The sequence below is a fragment of the Vulpes vulpes genome, unplaced genomic scaffold (genome assembly GCF_048418805.1).
Source record: "Vulpes vulpes isolate BD-2025 unplaced genomic scaffold, VulVul3 u000000678, whole genome shotgun sequence".
Classification (NCBI taxonomy): Eukaryota; Metazoa; Chordata; class Mammalia; order Carnivora; family Canidae; genus Vulpes; species Vulpes vulpes.
In genome coordinates, this window is record NW_027325803.1 from 1,412,932 (window position 1) to 1,431,587 (window position 18,656).

Here is an 18,656-nt window from a genome sequence, read left to right on the forward strand (position 1 = left end):
AGTGGTTTATTTGTTTTTATTATTATTGTTATATTTATTTGATTTTTATTTTTTTGTTATTTTTAAAAGATTTATTCATGAGAGACAGAGAGAGAGAGGCAGAGACATAAGCAGAGGTGCTTATGCCCAGGTGCCCCTGTGTAACAGCGGTTTTAAAAGCATGATTTTATTTATTTATTTTTTAAAGATTTTATTTATTGGGACGTCTGGGTGGCTCAGCGGTTGAGTGTCTGCCTTCGGCTCAGGTCGTGATCCTGGGTCCTGGGATCCAGTCTTGCATCAGGCTCCCTGCATGGAGCCCACTTCTCCCTCTGCCTGTGTCTCTGCCTTTCACTCTGTCTTTCATGAATTAATAAATAATATCTTTAAAAAAAGATATTATTTATTTATTTTGAGAGTGACAAAGAGAGAGCATGAGAGAGGAAGAAGCAGACTCCTCACTGGGCAGAGAGACTGATGCAGGGCTAGATCCCAGGACTCTGAGATCACGACCTGAACTGAAGGCAGATGTTTAACCGACTGAGCCACCCAGGTGCCTCAAAAGCACATGGTTTTAAAAAAAGGTTCGAAAATCACTGTTCTAAAAAGTGAGTACTTGAATTATTTAGTTTTGGAATAGATATCTGGCATTGCATATATGTCTCAACCAACAATCGTAGGCCAACTGATGCTACCAGGTCAAAGGATGCATTAGGAAGAGCCCACCTGGGACGCCTGGGGGGCTCAAGGGTTGAGCATCTGCCTTTGGCTCAGGGCGTGATCCCGGCGTTCTGGGATTGAGTCCCACATTGAGTTCCTGCATGGAGCCAGCTTCTCCCTCTGTCTCTCTCTCTCTGTGTCCCTCATGAATAAGTAAATAAAATCTTAAAAAAAAAAAAAAAAAGGAAGAGTCCATCTGATGTTTCTATGGACTCTTCCCAAGGCCACAGCTGGTGCACCAAGCTATGTCTTTGACTCTGGATCTTTGGTAAAATGAAAGCATCGTTTTGTTCTTAGAGAACTTATTTCATCCAGGAACATTTATTTATTTATTTATTTACTTATAGTTTTATTGTTATTTTTTAAATTTACTTGAGAGAAAGAAAGCACAAGCATGGGGAGAGATGGAGGGAGAAGCAGACCCCCCACTAAGCAGGGAGCCTGATGCAGGGCTCCATCCCAGGACCCCAAGATTATGAGCTGAGCCAAGGACAGACGCTTAACTGACTGAGCCACCCAGGCACCCCTGTAGGAACCCTTATTTAGCCTAAGGGCCAGGGCCACAGCCAAACGAGTGAACCCCTCGTGCCCGTCTGTCCCCACCTCTGAGAAGCTGTAGCCACAGGACAGGTACGCATGTGGGTGTGCACTTGCAGAGCAGCTAGGGGGGCATCTGGCCAGCCCCAGCCCCTCTGAGGGCTCAGCCCCTCTTGCCAACCCTAGCGCCCATCCTCAGGGCACCCCTCAGGGCATGAGCAGGCTGGAGGGGGCTTGGGACTGTGGCCGGGATGGAGAGGGCGCGCCTCGGCCCGGGGGCTGCTGAACTGCCTGGGCCTGGGCAGGGAGAGGACAGGTGGCCGGGGGACAGTGGCGGGGGGACAGGTGGTGGGGGAACAGGTGGCGGGGGGACAGGCGGCGTTCTCCGGGGAGGCCGAGTAAGGCTGAAGTGGAGGCTTCGTCCGAGGTGCCCTTCCTCGGACCTGGGAGCGTGACGGTGGGGCTCAGAGCCAGGAGGGGGTGGCCGCGAGCCTGGCACCCGGGCTGCCACCTGCGCAGACCCCTGGCCAGGCCCCGCAGCCCCCCCGGCCGGGCGATCACAGTGTTGGGGGCCGGGCCGAGCCAGAGCCGCGTGGGGCCTCCTGCTCGGGGCCTGCTGGGGCCGAGCCTGTCAGACACATCGGCTTTGGTTCCGAGGCAGCAGGGAGGCTCTCCGGTGGTTTCCGTCCGATGCTGGGGCCGCGTGGGGCGGCCGCAGCCTGGGCAAGCCGCCGAGGGGGGGCCTCCCGGGTGCCCGCCCTCTGCCCCCAGCGGGCCTCCCTTGGCCGGACGCCCCTCCCGCGCTCACACGTCCCCGGAGACACCCCGGAGACACCGGGCCGCACACTGGGACTGCAGAGGCCGCGTCTCGGGTCGTTGTATTCCCTGCGCCCTCACCCCAACGCCCCCTTGGACCTCGGGGCTGAAGCCCCCCTCTGGCAGGTGGCCCGAGGCCCCTGTCGTGCGAGTCCTCAGAGAAAGAAGTCCTTCAGGGGCTGAGGAACCTGGGAAGAGGAAGGCTCCGGCAGGGTGAGGTGGCCCACCGTCGGTCTGTGGCCCGCACTGTCCAGCCAGTGACATTGTCCTGAGCCCTGGGCGCCCAGCCCTGCGCCCCGTCTGCTGGGATGGACACAGGGACCCTGGGCCGCGGTGTCGGGCAGCGCAGTCCCCTTGGGGAGGCAGGAGGTGACCCCGCGAGCTGGTGGCAGAGAGCGGGGCCCTCGCCGTGCCTCTGAGGCCCAGTGTGCCTGCCCTGTGCCAGGCCGGCCTGGGAAAGTCAGGGAAGGACGAGGAGGGGGAGGAAGACAAGTGTTCAGGGCAACGTACCTCCTTCTGGATGAGCTCAGCGTAAACCAAGCAGGCAGCCGAGATCAGCACGTCAGCGTCAAGGTCGATGAGGCTGTTGCAGGCCTGCGCGGGAAGAGGAGCCCGGAGGAAGCAGGCCTCGGGCACAGGTGGCTGCCTGCTGCTTCCAGGGCACGTGGCCGCTGCTCAGGACAGCCGCCTGGGCCCCCGATCCCTCCCCAACCAGCCGGGCCGCCCCGAGATCTCACCACTGGAACGTGGTGTTTGGGGGCAGACAGAGAGTGCTGTTCTCCTGCCTGGTTCTAGGGAGGACCCGGGTTCCACTGACGGCGTCAGGAGCTTCTAAGGGGGACTCGTTTTATAATTGGGCTGCCCCCCTAGACTTTTTTTTTTTAACCTAGACTTCAGCTGCTTTTTAGAAATGTCAGAAACCTCTTGGTGTTTTCCCACAGGGGACCCTAGGGCCAAGGGATTCACAGTGAGGCCCTAGAGCAAGGCCTCAGTTTCTCCCTCTGCCACATAGGAGTGCGGCTGATGCATCCGGCTGGCTGTGGGCTCAGATGAGCTGGTCTGTATAAGCACCATCACAGCGCTCAGGGCATCAGTCCCGCCAGGGGGGAGGGCTGGCCCGGCCCGAGCTGCTCTCACCAGGAGGATGTCATTGCTGGTCATGCTCTCCTGCAGCACCTGCTCCCGCACCATCTGCAGCATGCTGTAGGCCACCAGCACCTGGAAGTTCCTGCACGGCTTCCCTGTCAGCAGAACCTGCCCGCGGCCATGAGTCTCCGTCGGGGCCTCCGGCCTGAGCCTGCCTCCCCCTTAGACTGGTGAGCCAGCTACCCGCTGACCACATGCCCGCCTGCGGGCACCGCCCCCGGGCCTCCCTGCTGGCTCGCTCATTTATTCAGGCAAGTGCTACGTGGGGTCCCAGGCCATTGTGCCAGCTACTGGGGAACTCAGAGAAATAGGCTTCAGGGAATTCCTTAGCTAGACAGGGAAGGAAGAGGAGGAGAGAATGAGTGAGGGGAGGAGGGAAAGAGAAAGGGAGAGAGGGAGAGAGGGTGGCCTGGTGACTATATGGGTGGAGATTTGGCAAAGCAACGGTTGGTAAGTCAACAATTCAGGGGTGTCACCAAGGGTCTGAGGGGTGGCCAGGGACTTGGGCATGGAAACCAGCAGGCCCTGAGGGAGGGGTAAGGCGGGTAGGGGTTGACTTGTGGAGCACTGAATGCCAGGCTGAGTGTCGGGCTGGGCGGAGCAGGAGTGAGCAGTGGGGCTCTTCCCAGGGAGGTCCATCTGCTGATGGCCAAGGGCTCTGGATCAAAGAACTGCACCTCTGACCTGCCCTGGAGGGCCTCTCCTTCTCCAGGAGGGAGGGCTCAGCAGGGAGCCAGCACTCCAATGGAGGGGAGGGCAGGGGAAGGGGTCTCTGGGCCAAGTGAACAAAGGGAGGTCTGGCTGGGCAGGGTGGCAGGAAGGTGGGCCAGGCTTCCACCCACATTGGCCTGGAGGCCCCTCCTTCTGCCCTCACTGCCCCGCAGAAGGTCCTGGTGGGACTGGATGAACAAATGGATGCGCTGATGCTCTAGCCGCCTTCAATAAGGCAGGGGCAGGTGCTGGCCTGATAAACCTCAACCTGCTGAAGGAGGGGTGGGGCCTAGCCCTCCTGTCCAAAGAGGACTCACCTCCCAGAGCCTCCAGACATCGTCGAAGGACTTGAAGGCACGCTGGAAGCAGAGACAGAACCAGGGGAAGAGGGACTGCACAGTCCCCGCACCCTTCCCTCCTGTGGAGAGAGCAGTGGGGTGTCAGCCTGGAAGCTGAGGTCAGGGGAAACGGGAATGGCACACGATAGAGCAAGAGCACACAGACAGGCCCAACGGCAGGGCACGCAGACACGGGGAAGTCCAAGATGCCTGGCTCTCACTTTCCATCTTCAGAGAATGTTTGGGGTGATTTTTTTCTTTAATTTTTATTTATTTATTTATGAGAGACACACACACACAGAGGCAGAGACATAGGCAGAAGGAGAAGCAGGCTTCCCGCGGGGAGCCCGATGCAGGACTCAATCCCGGAACCCTGGGATCAAGCCCTGAGCTGAAGGTTGAGGGACACTCAACCACTGAGCCACCCAGGTGCCCCTGGGGTGAATTTTCAACTGTCCAGAGGCCAACCCCATCTAGATGAACCCTCCTCCCAGGGCCTGGAGAGAAGACCAAAGCACCCTGGTCCCATGACCGGGCACTGCTGCCTGGGGCTGGGTCCCTGGCCCTTCTCAGGCCTGCCTGTCGGGGGAGATGTACGCTTGCAGGAGGCTGGTGGGGGTGGCCCACTCACGTAGGTGCTCAGCAAAAATGGGGTCCAGGAAGTTGATCAGGGTGTTGAGCTTGTCTAGGTTCTTGCCTACTCCGATGTTGATGACACAGCTGTGCTCCTGAGGAAGATGGATGGGAGGGAGGGCCACCAAGTCTTTCCCTGCTTGAGGGCCGGCCTGCCTCACCAGCTGCTCGGCTCCAGGCTGGGCTCATGTCTCCACGTGAGCCTGGGTGTCCGCTTGTGTGTCATCTGTCTGTGTGGGTGTGTTCTTTGTATATACGTGTATGACCTGTGTGTGTGTGGTGGGGACCCAGAGAGGTCTCAGGTGTGCCTCGTGATGCACCGGGCCCAGTTCCACATCTGCACATGCTCAGTGGGTCAGAACCAAGCGGGACAAGGAAAGAGCAGTGAACACCTTGTTGCAGGGACGGAGGAAGGGGTGAGGGCAGATTCTGGACAGCTTCCCACAGAGCACGGGGGTTCCAGGGAGGAGCAACCCCAAAAGCCCTCGACCGGATCCCTGGGGGTGCGTCTGGGGGAGCCCGAGTCCCCCCCGGGTGCCTGGAGTGCAGGTCACATGAAGGCAGCAGTGAGAGACAAGGCCAAAGATCCACCTTGAATGCCTGGCCAGGGTTATTGGATTTTATTCTGGAGGCGATGGGGAGCCTTGGAGGATCTGTGGGAGCAGAGCCATGCTTGGGGAGGGGAATGCCCGGAGAGGGAGCCATCACTGGGACTGGCTGGTTACATACACTCTTCCAAAGTTTGGTGAGAGATGGACCCAGAGCACCCTTCCAGCCCCCTCCTCAACTCCAATGCCTGCAACACACACAGCGCCCCCACCCTGATCCCCCCAAAACCTTCTCCGGGCTCCTCTGGGACCCAGAGGGTCGTTTCAGGGCTGGAGGAAAGAGCTGGCCCTGCCATTGCCTGTCTAACCTCCAGGAGCCTGGGGAGTGCAGGGAGGTGGCTCCTGAGCTCGGGCCCTGCCCTCACCGTTTTCTGCAGGAAGAACTGGAAAAGCCAGAAGGTCTCGTGGTCATATTCCACCATCAGCTGGAAAAGCATCACCATCTCGTGGAAGCCCTGCTGGTACTCTGGGGTGGAGAGGGGCAGGGAGGAGGGGTGAGCCGGGGCTTGGGCTGGGAAGGGATTCCAGGAAGGGATGGGAGGAGGCGGCTGAGGAGAGGCTCAGCCCTGTGGCCCACCTGCCTGGGTATTGCAGACGTAACTCAGGAGCAGGATTTTCTCCAGTCGCTTCTTGTCGATCAGGACATTGCCTAGTGGGTCTTTGTCGTAGAGTTTCTGAATGTCATATGCTAGGTTGAGGACAACAGACAGGTAGGTGGCACCAGATGGCCTCCAGCAGAGGGGGCATGAATGGGTTTATTCACCAAGAGGCAGGACACAGGGCCCCCTGCGGAGGCGGCTGTGAAACCACAGGGGCCCACGAGGCTCTGCCCATCAAGTCCCCATACCCTGAGCTGCCTGGCTTTGTCCCCACCTCCAAATCTTTGACTAGGCCATTCTCTAGGAACCGGGGAAGCCATCCGCCCCGGGTGTGACTGAGGGGTGGGCAGGCACTGCCCCTGCCAGCCCTGCCCACCCACCTCTGCTCACCGATGGTAGTCCGAGTCTCCATGAAGTTCCGGTGCAGGTTTTCCAGAAGGGGCTGAATCTTTTCATACATCTCGCATAAGGCCTCATAGTTCTTCCTGTGGGGACAGAGCTGAGGCTAGAGGACGCAGCCTTCTCCGGGCCAGTCACGGGCGGTCTGAGCAGTGCTCTCTGCTGGGCTGCGCCCCATCCCCGGGCTGCTCCCTTCAACTCCGCCTGCACCAGCCCTAACCACGCTCCCCTCAACTCCGCCTGCACCAGCCCTAACCATGCTCCGTCCCGATGTGCCCCTGGAGGGAGGACTGGGTGAGGCGGGTCTAGTGTCCGTCATTAGAAGGTGCTTGGGTGCGGTAGGAGGCTGCATGGTGACCCTTCAAAAGATACACCCATGCCTTAACCACTGAATCCTGTGAACGTGAACTTATTTGAAAAAGGGCCTTTGCAGATGTAATTAAGGATCTCAAGATGAGATCCATCTAGATTATCTGGGTGGACCCTGAATCCAATGACAAGTGTCCTTCTAAGGACACACAGGGACACACAGAGGAGAGACAGAGGGAAGAGGAGCGGGCCATGTGACCACGGTGGCAGAGATCAGAGGACCCAGAGCCACCAGGACCTCAGAGGCATGGGGGGACTCTTCCCTAGAGCCTTCAGGGAGTGTGGCACTGCTGGCACCTTGCTTTGGGGCTGCTGGCCGCCAGAACCAGGAGAGTAAATTTCTGTTGTTGCATAACCCTGGTTTGGGGTTCCCGTTACAGCAGCCTTGGGGAGCTAACATGGGCTCTCGAGCTGTCTAGGGGGCCCTCAATTCCCCTACTGCCCTGGATTATTATTCTCCACTGGCCCTTTGTGTATGAATCTTCACCTCAAATGGGCTGTGTAGACCCTAGAGAAGGATGGGATGGGGAAGAGGAGTTGCTGGAATGAAGCCCATGATGGGCAGTCTGTGGGCTGCTAAATGGAGCTGGGCGGGAAGGTGCTGGAACACCTCCTGTTTGGGCCATGGGTCAGGAGCACATGAGGCTTTGTCTATAAGAATAAGAAATCCATTTTGGGGAAGAAGACTGAACTTGTCAGACTAGGGTGAGTACTCCCTCCCGCCTGCACTGCCACCCACCCTCCCGCGACAGGATCTGGAATGTTCCACCTCCTTGTGCTGTCCACGGTGAGCCTCTCATCCTGGGAGCTCTGCCATGAGTAGTAGCCAGTGAGGAACTTCCAGGCTTCTGTCCTCACGAAGGGGTGCAGACCCTGGGGTGGGGGTGAGAGGTGAGAGGTCATGGGCCCTCCAAATGCCTGCCAAGAGGACATCTCCAAACGCCGTGACTGCCCCTTGCCCACCCATGCCCTCCAGTGCCAGGGCAAGGCCTTGGGAACCATACCCTCTCCAGGATGTTCACGCAAATGAAGTCTCGTGACTTGGCCAACAGACCGTTCTCATCAAAGAAGCCATCCCATTCTGTCTTGTCAATGGGTGGTTTTCTCTTCACCTGGCAAGGACAATCACTTGAGCCCTCTGTTAAGAACCTTTGACTCTTCTTTTGAGGGTGATTTTGTTCCATGCTATACTCTGGATTTTGCAATATAAATCAAGTTCCCCACCTCTGACTCACTTCTAGAAATCTATCCTGAAGAAATCACTGCAAAGTTATAGAAAAACGCTGAATGCACAGTAATTTTCATTGCGCATTACTTACCAAAATGAGAACTGCCCGGGCTCGAAGCATTATGCAATAAGGGAAGAGTTAAGTAAACTATAATTTATATGCTCAATGGGATATTGTGAGGCATAAAAAATGATGCTTACAGGAAATGAATAATCACCTGGAAAAATTAAAATGTTAACAGAAAAAAAGCAAAATACAAAATTATACATTCAGTATCTAGCCTCTAGCCTCTCTATGTGCTATACTCCTGTATGTCTGTTACATATTATGAGAACTACACCTTCTATACTCTGATGCGTACTGAATTAACCACTATAAAAACTCTGTTATAAAAAAATAAATAAAAAATAAAATAAAATAAAATAAGATTTAAAAAATGTCAAAAGCAAGAGTGGGGCAGCCCGGGTGGTTCCACGGTTTAGCGTTTGCCTTCAGCCCAGGGTGTGATCCTGGAGTCCCAGGATCAAGTCCCGCATCGGGCTCCCTGCATGGAGCCTGCTTCTCGCTCTGCCTCTCTCTCTTTGTGTCTCTTATGAATAAATAAATAAAATCTTTTTTCTTTAAAAAGCAAGAGTTATTATCTTTGAAAAATAGGAATCGACATAATCTTTTCCTTTTTCTTGTGTTTTCAAAATTTTCTGTAATAATGTCTACTGTTTTGAGAGTGGAAAAATACAAAATAAGCACTAATTAAACATACTCATGAGCTCCCCTCAGCCTTTCCTGGAAGAGTAAAACAGTTCATCCTAAGAAATGGTTTCTGGTTTACATAAGAGAGGTGTGTGAGTGTGTGTGTGGGATGAGAGGAGGTAAGTGCACTGCGTGCAAAGTAATTAAAAATGCTCAAATGAAAAAAAAAAGGCTCACAAGACAGTAACCAGGAGGTAAGAGCTCCTGTCAGAATGGGGGAAGCTTCCTAGAGGAATCTGCCAATGGAGAGAAGCAGATCTTGAAATGCCACATTGCAGACATGAGGATGTGCGGATGGACAGAGCTTGGCAGGTGACTAGACACGTCTGCTATGTACACTCCCAACTCCCCATTGTTATAAACCTGAATGTGCACATGTGTGACTCAGACTGAATTTGCATCCGAGTCACCTGAGAATCTTCTTAAAATGCAGATTCTGACTCAGAGGGCCTGGGGTGGGGCCCAAGATGATGCATTTCTAACAAGCTCCCAGGGGATCCCTGGGTGGCACAGCGGTTTGGCGCCTGCCTTTGGCCCAGGGCGCGATCCTGGAGACTCGGGATCGAGTCCCACGTCGGGCTCCTGGTGCATGGAGCCTGCTTCTTCCTCTGCCTATGTCTCTGCCTCTCTCTCTCTCTCTGTGACTATCATAAAAAAAAAATTAAAAAAAATTAAAAAAAAAATCTAACAAGCTCCCAGGTGATAACTGATGCTGTGTCCACTGACCATGAGAGAGGAGAACTATTACAAGTTGCTTTAGCACTGAAAGTCAAAAAATATGAGCCCACAGGCCCAGATTTGGGGTAATTGCCACTAACTCCACATTTTATAGGGATGGATTGATCCGCATAGTAACTCATACATGCTCTATCTTCTAAACTGAAATAGGCCACAGGGGCCCAAGGAGATACTAAAAAAAATAAAAATAAAAAAATAAAAAATATTCTACCCTCATTGTTGGCCCAACCTTGGGAAGCAGGCGGGATCTGTCCTGATGCCATGCCCCAATTGCACAGGCACTGTCGTCTGAGTGAGCAGAGACAGGCTTCCATCCCTCAGATGGCCATCATGTTCCCCCAGCCTATATCCAGACTGCAACACTCCGCCTGCCCTGTGGCGGGAAGTAGGAGAGAACAGGCAAAGTTGGGCTGTGTCCTGGGGTCCTTAATTATGAAAGGGGATACATGAACTTTGGCAATGCATTTCCATATAAATCTTAGTCAATTTATCCATTTATTTTTTTTTATCCATTTCTACAGTAGAGACAGCTGTGATTTTGATGGGGATTGTGTTGAATTTATAGGTCAGTTTGGGGAGAATTGATAACAATATTGAGTTTTCTGGCCCATGGTATATTTCTCCATCTATTTAGGTCTTCTTTAATTTCTCTCAGCATTGTTTTGTAGGTATACAGGCTATTCATATATTTTGTCAGATTTATCCCTAAATATTTTGGTTTGAGAGGATGTTATTGTATAAGGTGTTATTTTTAAATTTCCAACGTCCAATTGTTCATTGCTAGTATAATAGAAATACAACAGATTTTTATGTGTTGGTCTTGTATCTTGCACCCTTGTTAACCTCATGTATTAGTCCTAGTAGCTTTTGTGGACTCCATGGGATTTATTATAGAGGCCAACACTAGCAAACTACAACCCATGGGCCAAATCTAGTATGCAACCTGTTTTTGCTTTTTTTTTTTTTTTAAAGATTTTATTTATTTATTAATGAGAGACAGAGAGAGAGAGAGAGAGAGAGGCAGAGACACAGGCATACCCTGGGCTGAAGGCAGTGCTAAACCGCTAAGCTACCCAGGCTGCCCTGTTTGCTTTTTTTTTTTTAAATAAAGTTTTATTGGCACACAGCCGTGTGCATTCATGTCTATGGCTGTTTTCATGCTAAAATAGCAGAGTTAAGTAGTTGCAACAGAGATATGTGGCACACAAAGATTAAAATAGTATCTGTACCTCTGCAGAAAAAGTTTACCAGCCTTGACATAGGTGACCATGTTGTCTGCGAATAAAGGCAGATTAAATTCTTCCTTTCAGTCTGGATGCCTTTTATTTACTGATTGATTTTTTTGTTTTGTTTTATGTTCTCACTGGAACCTCCAGTGCAATGGTGAATAAATGTGGTGAGAGCAGACATCTTTGCTTTGTTCCCTACCTTAGAGGTAAAGCATTCAGGCTTTCATGATTCAGTGTGATATTAACTGCAAGCTTTTTGTAGCTGCCCTTTATCAGGTTGAGGAAGCTCTCTTACATTCCTAGTTTGCTTAGAGTTTTTTTTTTTTTTTTTTTTTTTTTTTGCTTTTTTTTTGCTTAGAGTTTTTATCAGGAATGGCTATTGGATTTTTTCAAATGATACTCTTCATCTGTTGAAATGATCATATGGTTTTTCATTTCTTAGTTTGTTAATATAGTAAATTATATTGCATGATTTTGAATGTCAAAACAGCCTTTGCATTCCTTGGATAAACCCACTGGTATAGGTTATCCTTTTTATACATTTTTGGATACTATATGCTAAATTTTATTTAGGATCTTTGCATCAATGTTTGTGCAAGATATTGGTCTATAATTTTCTTTTCTTGTAATGTCTTTGATTTTGGTATCAAGGTAATGTTGGCTTCATAGAATGAACAGGGATGTATTCCCAGGGATGTAAATACCCTTTAAAACTTTTTAGAAAAAAAAACTTTTTAGAATAGTTTGTATAGAATTGGTATTATTTCTTTCTTCAATATTTGGTATAACTAACCAGTTAAGCCATAGGCCTTGAGTGTTTTTTTATAGGAAGATTTTAACTACAAATTTAATTTTTTTTTTTAGTAGTTTGAAGGACAGAGTCAGAATACATTTTTTTTTTACTTTAAAAATTAGATGGGCGGGGGGATGGGGTGACTGGGTGACAGGCACTGAGCAGGGCACTTGATGGGATGAGCACTGGGTGTTATGCTATATGTTGGCAAATCGAACTCCAATAAAAAATATACAAAAAAAATTAGAGATTTATAGGAACAGGGCTTTTTCCTTCTAATTCACTTAAAATTTTTTTAAAAGATTTTATTTATTTATTCATGATAGACACACACACAGAGAGAGGCAAAGACATAGGCAGAGGGAGAAGCAGGCTCTCTGTGGGGAGCCTGATGTGGGACTTGATCCCAGGACCCCAGGATCATGACCCAAGCCACAGGTAGATGCTCAACCACTGAGCCACTGTGGTACCCCTAATTCACTTTAAAAAGTAAAAGAAAATAATACAGGAAACAACAAGGAATTCATAAAAGCATAAAGTATAAAAAAATGATAGTCAAATCAATTATGAAAATAAATGAACTAAATTATCTGATTGGTTGTAAAGAGTTACAAACATTGATGATGGCCCAGGCACTGTCATAAGCATTTTATATTTATCATTTAATTTTTGCAACCTCCTATGAGGTAGGTATAGTTATTACACTGTTTTACTAATCAGAGAACTGAGGCTGGAGGAGGATTATTTAGAGCTGAGATTTGAACCCAGGTGCAAGAACCAAGAGTGTTTAACCCTAATTCCATGCTACCAGGGAGAGTAAAAAGCAAGGATTTTCGGCTTGAATAAAAAATATACATCTGATACAAGCTGTTAACAAAAAGTATACCTTAAAATCTAATGGCATAGGAAGATTAAAAAATAAATGATAAACAAAGATATGAAAAGAGGGTCAACCACAATGAAAGGATGGCAAAGTAATTAATATGCACAGAAACCAAGATAAAAGATAAAACTTCAACACAATAAGGCAGGGATCATTGGAAACATCACAAGAAGGCATTTGCTACGTGCTCGGTGGATTCATATTATTACTAAACCTCTGTCTGCAACAATTGCCCATCTGCCTAACTTTGCTGTGGCTGAATTTGCTTACAAAAAGTCATGACTTCTCCTTCCAGGAAACTCAATTTCTCTATGTCCACCACTTCTGTGGGCAAACCTAAGCAAACTACAGGCCAACCACAAGAACATCTCCAAGGACAAGCACAAAAAGCCTTATTGACCTGGGAATATTTATTTATTTATTTATTTATTTATTTATTTATTTATTCATTCATTTAAGATTTTATTATTTATTCCTGAGAGACACACAGAGAGAGGCAGAGACATAGACAGAGGGAGAAACAGGACTCGATCCCACGACCCCGGGATATGACTTGAGCCAAAGGCAGATGCTCAACCACTGAGCCACCCAGGCGTCCCTGACCTGGGAATATTTAAACACAGAAGTCCTCTCCTTCTCTTCTCCGGTACATTCACACCACCTGTCTATGCCAGAAATCATAGAATCTATATCTGGGGTCCTTTGAAGTAATAGCGTCCACTCAATGGTCTCTCAAATCCATCTTCATCCTCCCATATTCCCCTATTCTTTCCTCCACTAACTTATTAGCACCCTGTGCCACCATCTGGGTCAATGATCTAGTGATTCAGGATGAGGTGATATGTAGTCCATGAGGTGCTCGATACCCAGCTCTGCAGTAGCTTTTTTTCTAGCCTCTTAGGAAGAGTACTGCTGGGTAGAGCAGTTGTGAAAGTCTCCCACATTTAAGGTGCACTTAAATAGGTTAAAGCTCTCCACCAGCAAACCGTGGCCATGTTTCCTCTAGAGAAGGGGCCCAGAAGTAGGAGTCCTAAGTGGCTCAGTTTCTCTAACATCTTCCTGCTACCAGAGGGCTTAGCTGCAGGCACATATCTCCCCGCCCTCCTCCTATGCTGCATCATTGGGGTAAGGATTTTCTTTAGTGTTTTTAGTAAAATAGGAGAGATACCAGAGGATAAGGCAAGCCTTTCAGGAGGGTTTTTGATGCCATGCTGCTCTGAATTCTTATAGCCACAGAGCCTCCAGTAGGCCTAGGAAGGGTTCCTGGCTGCTTATGGTTCTCAACCTCTCCTACTCTGGTTCTTTTGAGGGACAAGATATACTCCCAACAGTAAGAGTGGCTCATCATGTCAGTGATTTTGACCCAGGGGAGAGCAGGGTGGCCCAAAGAGGGAAGAAGGGTTAAAATTGTGGTGGGGGAGGCATATGTGCAACTTGTAAGTTACCTGGGTGATTACTATCAATCCAGACATGGGGGTGTATCATCAATATAGCATAGTGATTAAATGAATGGTTTAAAAACAGTGGTTCTCAAAGTTAGCTGTGCATCAGACTCATCTGGAGTTAAAACACAGATCACTGGCCCCCACCCTGAGAGTTTCTGGTTCAGAACACTTGGGGATCAAGAATCTGCATTTCTAATAAGTTCCCAGTTGATGCTGATGCTGTAGTTTTGGGCATCCTACTTTGAGAATCACTGATTTAAAAGATGGACTCCACAGTCTGGGTCTAAATACCAGCTCTGCCAACTTATCAGCTGTGTGATTTTAGGCAAGGTTCCTAGTCTCTGTGCTTCAAATTTCTCATAAAATGAAGATAATAGCATCATCCACCTCATGTAGGGTTATGGTGAGAATAAGCAGCTATAAATAAGGCATTTAGAACGGTTATGATACATACTAAAGGCTATCAGACAGTTTGTTATTTTATTATTATCACTATATAAGTTCAGAGAAAGAATAAAAATATAAAGAAAATCCAAATCAAGACCTGGTGATAATTTGCAATAAAGCCATAAACATTTAAAACTCAGGGAGAGGTGCCCATTTTCCCTTTCTGCTTTCTTATGTATAATTCCTTAATCAATATGATTAATGAAACTTGAGATCGGTTAAGGTCATTATAATTAGTTATTATGATTTTGAAAAATATACGTGTAGAAAACTTTTATGACTGAGGCCGACTTTAATGAATAGATGTATCTTATCAAGTGGGCTTGAAACTACCCACTAATGAAGGCATTACTGTCACCTGGTGGCAGCATAACAAAATTGTTGGCAAACGCACCAAGGAAAATTTATCAGCATTTTCAAGACTGAACTTGCAAGCCTAAAACTCATTAAAGTTAGAATGTCACATATAGGGAAAGTTAACTGGCTTAGAAAGAAGGGTGACAGGGAGCAAGGGGGTCTGTGTACTTCAGTCCTGCTATTAGTGCTAATGTGAGGTCAAGGTACAGCTTAACCTGCTCAACCTTGTAGGCTAGCCTACGGTTCTAATCCTTCCCACCCAACTGAGGAAAGGTGGCCCTAATCAAACCAGAAGTTGGGGACGGAGGGACTTGGAGCTGATGAAGAACACGCACCAGGATGAAGGAGGCTGACCACCTGGCAGAAAGGCTATTTTCAGGAGAGAGGGTGGTCATGGCGCTTGCTGGCCGTCTTCAAAGCAGCTTCTGACCAGAGCTCACTTGGAGCCCTAAATGATGCTTAATTAGAAGGGGAAAGTGATCTTCCTTTTGGAGGATGAGTTTCATTCCCAGGAGGACCTGGGCCTCTCCTTGACTTCCCACACCTGCACAGAGCCAGGCAGCATCTGTCACAAGTCCCCTGGAACCCTCATCACAATGACCTTGGAACACGGAACCCTCACCTTCAGAGGTAACACACACCCAGGAACCAACTAAGTCTAAATCACAGGACATACAGGATGTGCGGTGGAGGTTGGGGTCAGAGAACATGCAGATCAGTGTGCTGGACAGGTCAGGGGAGGCTTCCTAGGGGAGGTGGACCAGGAAGTCTTCTTCCCTATCTCTGGCTGTCCCTCCTCTGGGCTCCCTCGCCTTATCATCCCACAGATCAGTACCCAAACCCAGAGTACACCTAGAATCTGAGCTTCAGGTTTCGTGGGTGTCCATTCTAGTGATTCAGAATCAGTTGTCTGGGTTGGGGACCCAGGGAACTGTATTTTGAAAAACTCTCCTGGCGACTCAGTGTCAGTATGTGTATTTGAATGGTAGTTTCTGGGGTTAGAGACCGGTTTTATTTATCTTTATATCCAGAGCACTTAAGACAGTGCCTGCATGACTGAATGAATGACCTAATTGAACAGAAGAATAAACGAAGCTCTCTTAGATCTCATCTTACTGTGCTGTCTGAAGGTGTCGCAGAGATTTCTGTATGTGTCATGTCTCCCCTCCTACTCTGGGCTCCTCAGGTCCAGGGTCAATGCTTTATTCTTTTGGGCTTTCCTCCCAGTGCCGAAACCTGCTGCCTGGCACTTTGCAGGTTCTCAATATTTTTTTTTAATGTATTCATTTACTCATGAGAGACAGAGAGAGAGAGAGAGAGAGAGAGAGAGAGAGGCAGAGACCCAGGCTCCATGCAGGGAGCCCGACGTGGGACTCGATCCCGGGTCTCCAGGATCAGGCCCTGGGCTGAAGGTGGCACTAAACCGCTGAGCCACCCTGGGGCTGCCCCTCAATATTTGTTGACTGAATCTGAGGAGTTGGCTCCTCTTGGCTTTGGCCTTGCTGGTTCTCTACCTTAAGCATTGCTTGCATTTCTACCCAGGTCCCAGCCACTAGAGCCATCTGGCTCAAAAGCATCCATAGTCATTAGGAGATAGTAGTAATTAGACCAACCAAATTGGAATCAGGAGCTTGGAGAAAGAATTTGGACTCAAATTTGGATGTTCCCCCCTTCTGAGCCATGGGTCCCCCATCCATGAAATCAGAATAGAGTCAACCTCCAGCTCTCACATCCTTATTAACATAATGAATCAGCATCCACACGGAAGTCTTCAGTGGACACAATTCATTGTCTCATTTACTGTTACTGTTCTGTTAGCTTGCAGCACTTGGGGGGTCCTTTTAAATCAAAACTCCTTATTCTCTGCCTTCTCCACGACTCCATGCCAGCCCAGGAAAGCATTATAGCTTCGTCCTTTTAATCTGCTGCCCTTAGGTCTTATGGAGTAGGAGGTGGGTGGCTTTGAGCAGGAAGCGGTGGAAGGAGGATGGGACAGCCTCCCACAGAGCCTCCATTCTGAGGTCTGCAAGAAGCTTTCAAAGCTAACGTCCAGAGCAGGAGGAATGGCATGGGCATTACTCACCATTTGGGATTATCTATGCCTCTGTTCCTCCACGTTAACGACGCCGACAACTGAGAATTAACTGCAATTTTTCCCTAAGAAGCTCAGGATCAGGCAGGGAGTTGGAAAATCTGTGTGCTAAATCCGACGTGGTTTCTAAAAGGAACATGATGGCCATAGATCATCTACTGAACTTCCTTTCACCTCTGGCTCCTTATCTGTAAATTGTAGATAATAACCCCAGCCCAAATTAGCCAGTATAGTTTGGTCATATAACAAAAGCCTCAGAGCAACCACATGGAGGCTTAATATTCAAATGGAATTGCCGGACACTGAAGCAAGAAAGGTTTTTGATCTCTTTTACTCCTTTTGCCGAAACTTATAAGGGATTTACATGTGTCAATCTCATTTTTTCAGGGCTGAATGATCCTTACCCTGTCCATTTATTTACATAATTCCCCAAGTTCTTTAGATCCCCCTGTATCATTTTTCTTTTATGCATTTCCCCCTCCTCGATAGCAGCTCAGTTTTTCTTCTTTAAATTTCTGAACATGGGGGTTCTTCAGGGCACAAGAATCCCAGCTTTTCAAATACTTTTTTAAGATTTTTATTTATTTATGATAGTCACAGAGAGAGAGAGAGAGGGGGGGGGTGGGCAGAGACACAGGCAGAGGGAGAAGCAGGCTCCATGCACCGGGAGCCCGACGTGGGATTTGATCCCAGGTCTCCAGGATCGCGCCCTGGGCCAAAGGCAGGCGCTAAACCGCTGTGCCACCCAGGGATCCCCCAGCTTTTCAAATATTGTTCTTGGTATTGGCGTATGGGCAAAGGTTGGAAAGATCCAGAATTTGCATTAAAGAAGTCCTGGGAGGGAGCAAACCTCCCAGCCCATCTTTTCTTGGGAGAATCTGGTTGTCCACTGGCTGAAGGGTGTGGTGGTGAGGCAAGAGGGTGGTAGGGAGGCTTGGAAGTTTCCCCGGGGAAGACTCTCGCATCCTCAGAAGTGCAGGGCTGACACCATGGAAAGCTCACGCGCGTTTGGTGCCAGAAAAACCCAGGTTCAAATCCTGCCCAAGCCATTCAACCAACCATGTGATCTTGGTCCCACCTGTTGGGAGAGGCATGAAGGCTTCCACTTCTGCTTGGCCACTCAAGAGTGGACCCTGGGCCTGGGACACTTCCTTACCAACAGATAGGGAGTCCTCACAGCCTGTTCTGGATTTATCACCTCATGTGGGAACGTCTGTCTCTGTTCCAGATTCAATATGTGTTTCTTTGCTCTGCTGAAGTGTGTGTGTCCAGTGGCGCCTGGCCAATCCCACTGCTGAGTCTCTTCCCAGCAGGGAGGGAAGGGGGTCCTTTGTCTGCAGCAGGAGGGGTGCACGCAGATCATAGCCCTGTGATGGCTGTGGGGTAAGACCCACTGGTGGACCAATGCCCACTGCTGAAGATGACGTGGATCCGTCTCTTATGTGAGCAAAGCCTTGTTCCCTCCAGTACCTGGCCGAATAGTGTCTTTCTTGGTGGTGCTGACACCTGCAAGCCGGGGGCGGGTTGCAATCTCGGGATGCCTGGTGGTGGGCGTTGCTGTGCTACTTGCTCTCCTCCGTGCAGTGAGACTCCTCCCCAAAAGGTGGTTTTGCTTGACATCATCTCTTACCCTTTGCGGGGGTGGTAAGGGGAAGGGAGCGGTGTGATAATACCTCATGAAACAGAAGGGTAAGTGAAGCCATGTGCATAAAGAGCCTGGCCTGGGCCCAGAGCCCGGGGCCACCAGCGCATGGTATTTATTGTTCACCTCAGCATCACTAGTTCTGTTACTGCTGCCTGGACGTGTCCATAACAACGACTATGAGCTAGACTTGAAT

The 18,656-nt window shown here is 49.4% G+C and overlaps 1 protein-coding gene across 1 annotated transcript; it reads right to left on the bottom strand.

Moving 5' to 3' along the window:
• Positions 1 to 1,443: 1,443 nt before the first annotated feature.
• TBC1D21 (TBC1 domain family member 21) lies at positions 1,444 to 16,928 on the bottom strand. The gene is made up of 12 exons (XM_072746073.1): positions 16,810 to 16,928; positions 7,860 to 7,967; positions 7,625 to 7,728; positions 6,478 to 6,572; positions 6,066 to 6,176; positions 5,854 to 5,954; positions 4,879 to 4,975; positions 4,227 to 4,327; positions 3,190 to 3,306; positions 2,504 to 2,646; positions 2,280 to 2,405; positions 1,444 to 1,849 (listed from the first exon to the last, which is right to left on the bottom strand). The coding sequence occupies exons 1-12, from the start codon at positions 16,810 to 16,812 to the stop codon at positions 1,444 to 1,446; spliced, it is 1,512 nt and encodes a 503-aa protein (XP_072602174.1). The 5' UTR covers positions 16,813 to 16,928.
• Positions 16,929 to 18,656: the final 1,728 nt, after the last annotated feature.